The sequence below is a fragment of the Dipodomys merriami genome, unplaced genomic scaffold (genome assembly GCF_024711535.1).
Source record: "Dipodomys merriami isolate MVZ:Mamm:240054 unplaced genomic scaffold, mDipMer1.0.p SCAF_644, whole genome shotgun sequence".
NCBI classification, from domain to species: domain Eukaryota; kingdom Metazoa; phylum Chordata; class Mammalia; order Rodentia; family Heteromyidae; genus Dipodomys; species Dipodomys merriami.
Window position 1 is genome coordinate 283270 of NW_027206229.1, and position 13152 is coordinate 296421.

The 13152-nt window shown below is 51.9% G+C and overlaps 1 protein-coding gene and 1 long non-coding RNA gene across 5 annotated transcripts; one reads left to right on the plus strand and one right to left on the minus strand.

The window, feature by feature from the left end:
• Positions 1-1277: 1277 nt before the first annotated feature.
• On the plus strand, positions 1278-4835 carry LOC138815502 (uncharacterized). The gene is made up of 3 exons (XR_011368336.1): positions 1278-1718; positions 2968-3470; positions 4523-4835. It is a non-coding gene; the product is annotated as an uncharacterized lncRNA (long non-coding RNA).
• Positions 1901-12810, minus strand: LOC138815500 (thrombospondin-3). 4 transcript variants are annotated; one of them, XM_070004940.1, is made up of 23 exons: positions 12471-12810; positions 11246-11452; positions 10499-10755; positions 10284-10386; positions 9124-9150; positions 8865-8947; positions 8737-8788; positions 8480-8628; positions 8115-8255; positions 7857-7934; positions 7151-7303; positions 6327-6437; positions 6133-6240; positions 5683-5842; positions 5239-5357; positions 5048-5100; positions 4588-4781; positions 4236-4414; positions 4055-4103; positions 3650-3846; positions 3235-3407; positions 2298-2437; positions 1901-2211 (listed from the first exon to the last, which is right to left on the minus strand). In XM_070004940.1, the coding sequence occupies exons 1-23, from the start codon at positions 12547-12549 to the stop codon at positions 2153-2155; spliced, it is 2871 nt and encodes a 956-aa protein (XP_069861041.1). In that variant the 5' UTR covers positions 12550-12810; the 3' UTR covers positions 1901-2152. The 4 variants fall into 4 exon arrangements, with proteins under 4 accessions (XP_069861041.1, XP_069861042.1, XP_069861044.1 ...); XM_070004941.1 differs by having other exon boundaries at positions 12187-12523; XM_070004943.1 differs by lacking the exon at positions 8865-8947 and having other exon boundaries at positions 8744-8788.
• Positions 12811-13152: the final 342 nt, after the last annotated feature.

Sequence of the window (13152 nt, forward strand, 5' to 3'; positions counted from 1 at the left end):
AGAAGGCTTCATAATGAGTGGACTAGGCTCTAGTTTTGGGCTCCCTCCTCTCTCCCCCATCCCCCACTTCCCGGAATAGCCCCACCCTTCTTACCGCTCCCCGCCTCGTGTTCCCCGTGTGTTTCTACCCTGAAACCCACATCCCCGCCCTGGCTGGACTTCCCAGAAGCCTGAGTTCCTTCCTTAGCTAAGGGGGGGGGGAATTTCCACTTAAAGGACGAACCCTAAGGTCCTTCGCAACCCTTCACCTCAGTGGCAGCCAGCCGGCAGCGCGGACTCGAAGTTCCTGCCCTCTAGTGGTCACCACGAGTCTTGAGGGACCGACCCTCAAGGGTCGAGGGGGCTGCCTCCGAATGGAGTGGAGTGGGGGGTTGAGCAGCATAGCCCAAGTGGGGTCAAAGATCCTGGGGAAGCTAGACCCAGGTGAGAAGAACAATGGCCTGGGACGGAGCAGGAGGAACGCAGAGCGCAGTGGCGGGGCTGGGAACGGTAGGGGGGAGCCTCCAGAGCTTCAGGTGGTGTCTGCAGGAAATGGCTCTAAGTGGGTGGGGTCCTGAGGAATGTGGAAGGGGCCTGGAGGTATGTGGGAGGGGACACTGGAATGTGGGAGGGGGGGAAGTTGGATATTTAGGAAGCCCAGAGTGGGTTGGACTGCCGAACAAGTTTTAGGGGGTACAGAACTTTCAGAAAGTAGTATTTGGGACAGGTATACATGTAGTGGGAGGGCAAAGTCGTATGCAGATGTTGGTAATGAGTGAGAAACGAGCGGTCTTTTGAAGGGCTGAAATACTACGGGCCCCGGCCTTTGGGACCACAGCCCCCCGGAGTTGAAGATCTCAGGCGAGATTCTGCGCTGCTGGGCTGTGGTCTAAGCCCAAGCAGTGACGAATGTACTGGAAAAACGATTCTCAGCTCTGACGATACGGATTGGAAAGCATTTTTTTTTTTAAGATTTCAGGGCGGCGTGGGAATGGGGGAGGGCGGGGAAGCCTGGTCTTGAGACGCGGGCACTAGTGCCGTCCCGCCCGACCTCCAAGGAGCGGTTTTGTGCCGCGGTGGGTGCCCGAGGCGGGCTCGGGACCCGGGCAGGGGGGCGGGGTTGCGGTGCGTCAGCGCGCGGAGGTCCGCGGGCTGGAGGCGGGGAAGGCTCCCCATCCCCGGGCGGGCGGGCGGGCGGGAGAAAGTACAAGTATCTAAGTGGGCGGTCCCAAACCTCAACTACCGGAGTTGCCAGGCAACTGCCATTCAGTTCCGTTGCTGGGACACGCGTCACCATAGCGACCGCTCCGCGCCGCTCAGTCTGAGTATTTAAAGAGCAAGCGCGCGCAACTCCCAAGCGTCGGGAAGCGGCCTTCGAGGGTGTTACGGTCTCTTCTTCTCCGACCCCCCCCCCCTTACCATCCCTTTCACCTTTTGGAGCGCCAAGTCTTTGGCCGGCCTTTAAGATGAAGCCAACTCCTTAAGGCGCCCTGGTCCTTGGGTTCCCCCCGCCCCCGGGCGGGCGGGAGGGACGGGACGCGGTGCAGTGTTGTTCTTTCCCCCGCCAATATTGCACTCGTCCCGGCCTCCGGCCCCCTCGGCCCCCCGGCCTCCCCTCATCCCGAATGAGGCAGCCCTCCCGCCTTCCTGGTTTTCGATCCTGGCTAAGATAGACTGGAGTGTCGACGCTGTCACCGTGAGTAAGTGGGGCTGGAAGGACTTTAGTCATCATCCGACCAGTAAGTACCCCATCCTTCACTTAACCCTATCTGGCACCTTTCTCTCCTCCTCCCCAAACTCACACAAACTTTTCCCTAGATTTCTTACAACCTACCAGCCTTTCTCTTTTACCCCCTCAACTTTCTGTTCCCCACCATATCCTGGGGAGGGGGGGAATCCCTAAAATAAGCAATTGCACTGGCTTAGAAAACAACTGGAACTTTATGGCAGTGGGGCTGTTATCTCTCCTGGGGTTAGTACCTGAGTAATACCCCTTGAAAATTTCCCAACACCTGAACTATGTGGTCACTACCCCTCTGGGGCTGAACTTCTGATGGGTGCCAGAGGAGGGTCTATTTGGCTGAGGGGCTATAGTTTAGATCCCAGGGTCTCCACAATGGACCCCAAGGCCAAAGGGTCTCAAATCAGAATTCTGAATCCGGTGGCCACCTCCTCACACCCTTCCCTGTAGTAGCTGCCTCCGGAATGGCTCAAAGTCCTCAGGCACTGTATCTGAAGAAAGGGAAAAAGGAAGGTCAGAGGATGTGGCTTTCCCAGGACATGAGAACAGTCAGGTTGATCTTGGTTTGGAGCCTCACCATTGCATCGGTACTGGAGATTGGACCATATGATGTTTTCTTGGGAGAAGCAGAACACACCAAGACGTCCTCCTCGCATGGATGTGTCGATGATTACCCCAGAATCCGCCACTAGCTGGGGACCCTCATAGAGCTTCACCCTGTTCAGGATGAGGGGCATCCATTGGTGTCCTTTCCTCTGCCTTGTTCATCCCCAGCCCCCACCCCCTTGAGCTCACCCATCCTGAGAGAAGGGAGGGGAGGAAGGAAAGGGGAGGGAAAGGGGGTGCTTTTTCTCAGGCCAGGGGCCCCTAGCTCTTTGTCCAGCCCCTTTTGCATCTCAAAGCACCAGCCACATTCCAAGCGAGGATTGGGTTGCCATGACGATGAGCACAATGGGCTGGGGGGTGAAGTCACCCGCTTCCCAGGCTCTAGTCCACCCCCCTTTATCCCCGGCCCAGGCGCCCCACAGTCCAGGGCACCTTAAAGAAGAATCAGCCCAGACCCTTGGACCCTGGGCTCTTAGCCATGGAAAGTCCAGCCTTGAGGGAGATCAGTTTCCCTTCCCTCCATTAGTCACCGTCATTAACTAGGGAGCATACTTGTCCGAGGGAAATGCAAACTTATGGACAAAATGCTGAACTGTGAGATCTGGGCCTCTGTTTGCTCTTCTGTAAATGATCCCTTCCAGGTCAGAAGCTGATGGAACTGGTTCTGTCCGGGATGCACGACTTAAGCTGCTCTACAGATTCCCAGAAAATGGAAAAGGCATCTAGCTTACCCAATGCCCTTGTTTCACAGAGGGCATGTCTATAGTGAGAGGGAGATGGAAGGAAGTAGCTGTAGTCCCCACTAAAGAATTATGCCAAGGTGAGGTCACTGTTGAGCCCTAGCTACTGAGGGAAGGAAAGGACTGAGCCTGGGGCCCCACCCTGTAGGGCCCAACTCCTCTCCTCACCGAATGTAACCAACTTGGGGCCGATGCAGCAGCTGCCAGCGATAGGAGGTCTTGTCACGCCAGCCCACATTTCGTGGATCAGTCCACAGAAGTCGGACCTGATCAGGGGTGTGGCCAGTATGCCACAAGGCATTCCTGAGATGCTCACCTGGACCAGTCACCGATGTCACAGCCTGAGGATCATTGGCAAAGACAGTAATCAACCACATGATTAGAAGAAGGGCAAGAAAAGTTTGGTAAGTGCCGGTGGAAATAGAAGTCAGGGTGGTCAGAATTCTCCAGAGTCCCACAAAGCAGGCATCCAGGCAAGGCCTTTGGGTAAAAGAGTTCCCAGTCAGGCAGTGGGGGAGGCTCTGAGGTTGGATTGGAAGAGAGAGCTTTGGGGAAGGTTGGGGAAACTGGGCAGCTGGGGTACCTTGAGCTGCAGGCCAGGCTGAGCAACGGCACGGAAAGGTGTGGCCTGCCAGTAGGTCTGCTCTGTCTGCTTCCACATGACCACATAGAAGCGTCCACTGTCCTGGTAACTGAAGAGAAAGCCTGCGTAGTCATCGTCAGTGACTGTGTTTACATGGAAGGTGCCTTCAAAGTCCACACCATTGAAGGCTGTATATCCTAAGGTGGGGATGAGAGAAAAGTTAGGGGCAGCAAAGATACTGGTGGTCCACTGTGGGGTGGGGAGTTGGGAAGGATGCCAGCTATCTTTATGGCTAGCTTACTTCACTGCCTTTTCTCTCATCTTTGCCTATCTTCTCCATCCTCCCCGACCCTCTTTTATCCCTTTCATTTGGGAATTATATTGAACTAGGTATCCTTTACATACCGACTGCCAGGCCAGGGTCACTGTTCATGGTCTGAACAATTTCCATGCCCTAGGGGTTGAATAAAGAAAAAAAAACAAAAGCCCTGATCCAAGTACCTGATTCCCACCACCACCACCACCTCTGGACCTCATCTAGTGATGTGGTCTTGAGTGTACCTGCCCAGCCCACATCCCTGAGTACCTGATTGAGTACAACCCAGTTTGGGTCAATCTGAGCATCACCTTCAGGATCCAGGACGACAGTCTGATAGGCACGAAAGTCTGTGAGGGTTACCTCTGCACTTTCAGGACACACATCCAGAGGATCAACCACTGCATCATTGTCAAAGTCATCTTCACATACATCACCAACACCATTACCTGGGTGGAGTAAGACTAGGTGTTCATGAAGTCCCTGGTCAATGACCACTGTTATCTCTTAGATTTTGCATTTCTAACTTTTTCCTACCTTTCCTTGAGCCCCCATAGGACCTGCTGCCTCTCCTTGAACAAAGCTTGTACCAGTCAAACCCCCTCTGATGCTTCAGCCTTACCATCTGAGTCCTTCTGATTGGGATTGGGTACCAGACGACAGTTATCAGGACCAGGTGGTACATAATCTGGGATGCCATCATTGTCATCATCCCCATCACACTCATCTCCAAGTCCGTCATTGTCTGAGTCTAACTGGGAGCTGTTTGGCAGCTGTGGGCAGTTGTCCTTAGTGTCCTGATGTCCATCCCCATCGCTGTTCAGAAGAATAAACAAATAAAGGCTCTAAAGGTACCCCCACCTTCACCTATCTTCTGTGTAAGAGTTTCTTTGGGGTATCCTGCCCTCCACCCAACCAGGTCCCTGCAGACAGAGGTGGTAAGGGTACAGTAGTAGGAATAGGGGATAGACTATGAGAATAACTTCCTGCTCAATAGTTGTACATCATAGAGGCAACTGAGAATGTACTAGAGGAAAGTAAAATATTTCCTGAAGCCTTGCAATTCTTGGCCAGGACTCTACCTGTCTTCATTAGTGTCACACACATCACCCACCAGGTCGCTGTCTGCATCTGTCTGAGAGAGTGGGGCCTGATCTCACCATCTCTTGATAACTCCAAAGAAGGTGACCCCTTTCCCATCCAGAGGGCTGGGGATTCATCCACCTTTTCACCCACCCTTCTCCCTCTCCCTGCCCTTGCCATTCCTCTGTACCTGGGTAGGATTGCTCATTTCAGGGCAGCTGTCACAAGCATCTCCCACTCCATCCTCATCCCTATCTGTCTGGAGTGGGTTGGGAACTTTAGGACAATTGTCCAGTCCATTGGGGATGCCTAGAAGACAAAAAAAAAAAAAAAAAAAGCACAAAGTTGTCAGTAGAACATGTCCATCACTTCTAGGTTGGTGAGCTTTGTGTTCTTACACAGAGGACAACTGCTCAGAAAATCTGCCTTTGCCTTGTTTGATCCTCTAGCCTCACCCCCAACGCCTATTCCCTATTTCACATTTCCATCAACTGCTGCAGCAGGTAATCACCACCACATCCAGGCCAACTCCCATAAGCATAGTTCCTCAGTTCTTCCCAGCCTCCCTGCCTCACTATTACCTGTCCAAATTTCACAAGTCTCCCAGCCACCCCCCCTTAACCCCAGCCTGCACCATCCCCATCCACGTCGTTGTCACAGGCATCTCCTTCTCCATTGCCATCTGTGTCCTTCTGGTCATTGTTGGGAACATTGGGGCAGTTGTCACAGGCATCACCAAATGAATCTGTATCTGAGTTCTGCTGGTCCTTGTTAGGAAATAATCGGCAGTTGTCCTGGGTCAAAGGGGTAAGAGGTAAGGGGTCAATGGTCTCCCAAACTCTCCTTGTCTAAGATAACTATCCTGTAATAGTTGGGATAACTAAACTGGTACAGTTCCGCCCACTCGGCCTCTATGTAGTTTGTCTTATCGTAGGAGCCATGTTTAGGCTTCCCTAGTGTAGAGTCCTGTGGCCCTTCCAGAAAATCACCAAGGACTAAGATGACATAGGATTATGAGGTGCAATGAGAGACATAGCATGAAGAGAGCAAAGGAGCTAGAAGGGGCGTATGGTCTGGAAGCCACCTCAACATTCTTGATCCCGTCCCCATCAGCATCATCATCACATTGGTCCCCCACACCGTCATTATCAGCATCTTCCTGCCCAGAGTTTGGTGTCAAAAGGCAGTTGTCCTGCAGTTCAGAGGAAGGAAAGAAATAAGTTCTAGCCTAAGCCAGTCTGGGGTTCCCCACCTCATCTGGACCCTGGCCCCCAGCACCTGCTTGCAGTGTTTGTTGTTATCCATGCAGGGAAGCGCCTGGTCTGGGTAGCCATCGATGTCCGTATCAGGTCCACACACGTTCCCATTCCCTGCCCAGCCCACATTACACTGGGACAGCAGAGAAAGTAGTAGTTAGTTTGAGCTGGCACCCCTTCACTCCACTCTTGTTCCTGCTCCAGAAACTATTCTCCCTACTACCATTTTCCTTTATGACTGCCCTTGGCCCAATCTCTAAACAACTTCACTAGCCTTATCCATTCCTACAGAGGTAGGTAGGTGTGTGTGTGTGTGTGTGTGTGTGTGTGTGTGTTCATGTCTGTGTGAACTAGGGTCTAGGTACTAGGCATTAGCTCTAAGCTTTTTGGCTCAAGGCTAGTGCTCTACCACTAGAGCCATGGCTCCATTTCTTTTTTTTTTTTTTTTGTCAGTCGTGGGGCTTGAACTCTGGGACTGACCGCTGTCCCTCAGCTCTTCAGCTCAAGGCGAGCGCTCTACCATTTGAGCTACAACGCCACTTCCGGTTTTCTGGTGGTTTACTGGAGATAAGAGTCTCACGATCTCTCCTGCCCGAGCTGGCTTTGAACCCCGATCCTCAGATCTCAGCCTCCTGAGTAGCTAGGATAACAGGCGTGAGCCACCAGCGCCCAGCCCATGGCTCCATTTCTGTTTTGGGAAGTAGCTAATTGGAGATGTGAGTCCCACACAGACTTTCCTGTTCTGGGCTGGGAGGTGGTCAGTCTCCTAAGTAGCTAGGATTACAGGCATGAGCCACTAGCACTCAGCCAGATTTACTCCTTTTTGCAAATCCCAAGCTAGCTCACCTGGCAAGACACTGCACCGTTGCGTTCAAAGAGACAGTGGGCATGGACATGGCAGGGGCTGTGGGTTGGGCTGTGGCAGGTCCTTGCTGGGAGGCATCCCTGGCTCTGGTTGCCCAGGAAACCCAGGCGGCAAGGCCCACATTTGAAAGACCCCTAAAAGTGGAGAAGTAGAATCAGCAAGGTGATGCGCAGGTGGTTAGGAGCAGCTCCGTGGAAAGCAGCATCTCCAGGTTCGCAGGACAACCATCTCAGGTAGATGAGAGCCCCATTTTTTTTTTAAATACTGAAGCTTGGGGCTGGGAAGGTGGCTCAGTGGTAGAGTGCTTGCTTTGCATGCATGTGGCCCTGGGTTCGATTCCTCAGCACCACATAAGAAAAAGCCAGAAGTGGCGTTGTGGCTCAAGTGTTAGAGCGCTAGCCTTGAGCTGAAGAGCTGAGGGACAGCGCCCAGGCCTAGAGTTCAGGCCCACAACTGGACCCAAAAAAAAAATAAAAATAAAAAAAAATAAATAAATACTGAAGCTATGGCTCCAAAAAGGTTACTTAAAGGTCACAGCTAATAAGAGGCTAAACCTACAATTCTCAGCCAGGTCCATGTGAACACCTAGTGTGAGTTGTGCCCTAGGAAAGAAAGACAGCAGGAAATTTGAGGAGACGGTGTTACCCATTCCCACCTCCCCAGACATATGCAGGGTGCTCAGCTCACCACAGTGTTGGTACAGATGGAATTTGGGTCACAGCCACCATTATTACCATCATTACATTCATCAATGTCATTGCAGACCTGAAAGAGCAGAGTTTGAGTGGAACTAGACCTATGGTGGGTCTCACAGATACAAAAGAAGGCAGTGAATCCTATCTGTACACTTGGATATACCCAGACTCAGCTCATAAAGTCATTATCATCCCATTTATCAAGTGTTCTACAAAGCCAAGATCCCTTGCCCATATAATCCAATCTGACCTGTTTGCTGGCCCTGGCATAGTCGATGCCCACACCAGACACCTGGGTGCCCTTGTATCCTCGAGGACAGGCCTCACAGTGGAAGCCAGGCATGGTGTTGATACAGCTGGAGCCAGGGAAACAGGGATCAGCATGAGCACACTGTGGACCAGAACAAGAAGAAAGATCAACACTGGGAAACTGATCCTACCTAAGCCTCCCTCCTTCCTGCCACTCCCCTAGTTCTTTCCTTGTGAAGCCCTCTATCTCCCTTCTGTCTTCTTTGCTGGTCTTTGACCTCTTCTAAATCCCAGGTTCCTCTGCTTCTGATCAGTATTTACCTTATCCCACATTAACACTCCCTTGTGGATTGTGCCCTCCCCCACCTCATTGATGTCATCGCAGTGAGTGCCGTTGCCCTGCAGGCCAGGGGGACAGGGCCCACAGCGATAGCCTGGGTACTCGTATACTTCCATGCAGTCCACACCTCGAAAGCAGGGGTTGGGGCTGCAGTGGGAACGCTGTTCATGGAAACCTGGAAGGTGGACATAACCACCCAGGAGTCACCATTCATATCTGGGAAGGAGAGGCCAAAGCCTTGGGGGTGGGAAGCACAGAAGCCCTCCCCTACTCTCCCACTCACCGCACACCTGACACTCCATGATAGTGTTTCGGATGAGGGACATTTCCTTCACCTGGAGGATGGGTAGCACTCAGCTCTCAGCATCTTCCAGCCCACCCCAGAATTACCCTTGGCTTGCCCACTCAAACCTGATCTCGAATATCATCCCGTAGCTCCACAAGGATCTGGTTGAAGATGGTGAGTTGGGTGACCAGTGCCTTGGTCTGTTCCCCTGTTATCAGATATGGAGAGGTTTAGAACTGGGACATTCACCCTTGGCCTATCTGGGCAATAAGCATGTTCATGCCTGAAAAAGATCCCCATATCTGACTGAAGAGGAATTAGCTGCTAAAGCCTAGGTAGGGCCTCCTCCCCATTCTCACCCCTTCCACCTCATGATCAACTTACCTAGAATGGACTGCAGTGCATTTGCCACTAGAGAGAAGAAAACATGGTCAGGAGATAGGCTGATGAGGAGGGGGAAGGGAGAGAGGGGCAGAGCCGGAATATCAATAAAGTATTGCAAAATAGGAAAGCAAAAGTGACAGGCAAGCAAGGCCAGTTTTAGCATTTTTATTCTTTGAAGATGTTACGGTTGGAACCCAGGGCCTCAAACAGCTAAGCAAGTACTTTACCACTGGCCACATCACCAACTAGCACCAGCTCTTTATATCATAGGAAGTTAAGCCCCAAATTCTTGTTCCCAGGCACAGTAGTCACAGGAGACCAAATAAAAGTACCCAAAGCAGGGCCAGGGCCCCAGTATTCCATTTCCTCCCTGACTCCTAAGCTTCTATGATGAGAGCACTTCTCTGAAATATCTGGGAGATATGAATGTTTACTCAGGTTAGAGCCTCCAAGCGTCCCTATCAGAAAGATCAGACAGGCAGGCTCAGCGCCAGTGGTTTACACCTGTAATCCTAGCTACTGAGGAGGACGAGATCTGAGGATCACAATTCAAAACCAGCCTGGGCTTTGAGATTCTTATCTCCCACTAACTACCAAAAAGCCAGAAGTGGAGATACAGCTCAAATGGTATAAAGCTATAGTTATAGCTCAAATGGAGTGGAAAAAGCTAAGAAGCAATGCCAAGGTCCTGAGTTCAAGACCCTGTACTGGTGCACGCACACGCGAGCACACACACACACACACACACACACACACACACACACACACACACACACACACACACACACACACACACACACACACACACACACACACACACACACAGAGACCAAGCAGACAGCAGCCAAGGGAAGCTATAAAAGATTTGAAACTAGCACCTCAGGCAAGACCCTTGTCCCTGAAATGTCCTCAACAGTTATAATCTTCTCAATTTATCTTAACTTTTTTTCTACCTACTCTAGTAAATTGGGTAACCTGAATTGGGAGATTTTTGATTCACAATGCTTAGAGTCAGGGGTGAAAGATTGATACAACAAGTCAGAAGCCCTAGGAATGGGCAAGCCAGAAAAGTAGGCGTTAAGGAGTTTTAAGATCAAAAGGAATAGGAGTCACCAAAGATCACAATGGTCTCTGTCATCTCACAGGAATTACTGTGTTACCTGCACTGTGGATTGACTCATCACCTTGGAATGGGCACTCACTCAGGGCTCCTACCCGAGCCATTGACCCGCCCAGAATAATTTTCATCGATTCCACAAAGCCCTGTGGAAGTAAGTGAAGCCCATAGCAAGTAAGGTGGGAGGGTCTACCAGTTCCTCCCCAAGACTGGTAACAACTGTTTCAACAACACTTAGAGGACCCTCCCCCTGCTCACCTGCATCCTCAGATAAGCCTTCTGTCCTGTCCTAATCTCGAGCCCACTGACCTCTGCTGGAGGAATGGGGGCCAGTGCTGGAAGGCCTGCATATTGGTCACCCAGTTTGCAGTCCACATAGAGTTGCAAGCCAGGGCTGGGTCGGGATGGTCCTCGAAGCCGCAGGAGAGCCGTGTGTGTGCGCCCATCAGCCAGGCCTGCTTGCTGTAGGTTCACTGCATGGACCTTGCCATCCTCCCGCTGGTACCGCACCAGTACTGCCCAGGAGCGGAGGTCAGTATGGGCCCTATCTCCCATCCCCCATGGTCCCAGTTAAGCCCTGGATCAACTCTTTCAGAAACCTATCTCTAGGAATACCATCCCTAATTTGGCTCCATATTTCTCAACCTTGTACATAGTAAGTATAAATGTTTTCCAATTTGGTTTAGTGACTATTATTTGAAGTCTTTGGTGCACCAGATCACCCTATCCTTTCCTAAACTGGCCATTGAACTGTCCCAGTAATGCGACAGTATCACTGCTGGGACATAGATGTCTTACCTCCCCCTCTGAGCATCCTCAAGTACAACCTCCCATCCCTACCTCCTAAACACCCTATACCAGGTGCCCCCTTGTGCCTGGAAAAACCTGATCAGACCATGGTCCTTAATGGAACTTAAGGAAAATTAGAAGGCACTTGGGAGTTGGGGATGAGGGTCAATGCTTAAGGGGACCACCAGTGCATGAAAGGAGATGCCCACCAGTCACCTTTGTTAATCTTGCCCACAACAGAGGCCTCCAGCCATCGAGTGTTGTCTTGGCGAGAATAGAGGCCAAAGAGGACACCACCTTGCTTGGGGGGCAGGCGGAAGGTAGACAAGAGGTAGATGTCCCCAGCAGTGAGTAATGCTGTCCGGATCTTCTCGGCCACAGCTACCATCTGCCGGGACTCGCCTACAGTCAGCAGGTCAATGACTGGCCAGGCATGGGTTATCAAGATCAGAAAAGAGAATCAGTGCTATGACCTGCCCTCTCCCCAGAGCTCTTAAGGGTGGAGCATCCCTAATCTGGACCCCCACCCCTACCCTAGTCCTCTCTCACCATCAGGCAAAATTCAATTATTTTGTTATCAGAGTTGAAGTGTAGTGGTTTATAGTGGTTATTCCTTTCTCTCATTATGTACTATCTCCACAACTCTGGAGGCCAGACGCTCCAGAAATACAGAAAAATTACAAAATTACCCCATGAATTAAAGATGTCCCCACCAGATGGCGCAAGGGAGACACTGTCCTGATTGATCAGACCCAGGAGTGGCACCTGGTGCCCACAGTACAGAACTGGTTTCACTGCTGGGTTTGGCTCATTCCCCACCACAGTGCCCCTCCTTCTATCCTGGGGGCTTATTTGAATAAGACCAGCTGCCCACTGAGGTCTCTGACCCTCCCACCATCTGGCTTTTCCCTCCGGGAATGTAGGACCCAGCTTCTCTGCTTGCTGTGTCCCAGCCAATCTGTGGTTTCCCTTCTAGCCAGTAAAGAATCTTTGCCTGTGTCATCTGCTCCAGCTACCTCTCCCACACCCATGGGCCTATCCTACCACCAGACCTCCGGGAGAGCCCAGTACTTTCACTCTCCACCCCAAACTGTCTTTTGGCAGCCAGGAGCCAGGGGAAAAGGGGGAACAAAGTCCAGGATCCATGATGCACCCACCTTCAAGCTGTCCTCCTAGACTGTGGAGGCTCTGACACAAACCCAGCCAGGCAGTCCTAGCATCCAGGTCCTGAGTCCTCTACACTGACTTCATGTTTGATTTTGACCAATTCACACATGTCCACCTCTCTGGCGCCCACTCCTCCCACCAGGCCATAATTTCACTAACTCTAAGTAGTGTAACTGTTTTCTCCAGCTCAATTTCAAGACTCTAACTCTCTCTCCTGTCCCATGTGTTTCCTGCTACCTGGTCTAGGGGTTAAAGAGGATAGAGTCAGGCTTACCCTGCAGGTCCTGACTGGCAGATGCAAAAGAGCAAAGAAGGAGAAGAGCCAGGGCCCCCCGAAGTTCCAGCGCCTCCATGCCGCTCAGCCGGCTCACTACCCCTGGCAAGCAGGCTGCTGGGAGGGGAAAAGGCTAGGCGGAGAGCAGGAGCAGGGGGGCGGAGGGACAGAGGGGGGAGATGAAGGAGGGGTAGCAGGCGGGGGGGGGGGAGGAGGAGGGAGGGGGGGCTGAAACAAAGAGCTGCCAATCACCCTAGAGGCATCACCAGCTGTGGGAACCAGGAGCACTGGGAAAGAGTCTTGGGGGCCTCCTGCTCCTCCCTAATGGTCCTCTCTCCCAGGTGCCTCCCTTCTCTCCAGTCATCCTGTTTTTGGGGGCCTCATCAAACAGCACTACCAAATAAATGCTACTGCTTTCTGGAAGCCGCAACTGGCAAAGGCAGGAACCCCTGGCATGGATAGTGCCAGACAGTGGGCATTATTCCACTGCTGGCAGAAAAGAATGCCAAAGGAGTGGCTGAAACTAGCTTGCTTTGGTGCTTGGAGGATGTTGGATTCTCACATCCTCAAAGCGGACCAAGTGCTCCTTCTTAGGGGTCTGGGGGAGGGTTCCTGACATGTGCCTGTTCTTCCATTTTCCCTCATTCCCAGAAAAACTCAGGAGCCTGGAAGTGTCGGATGG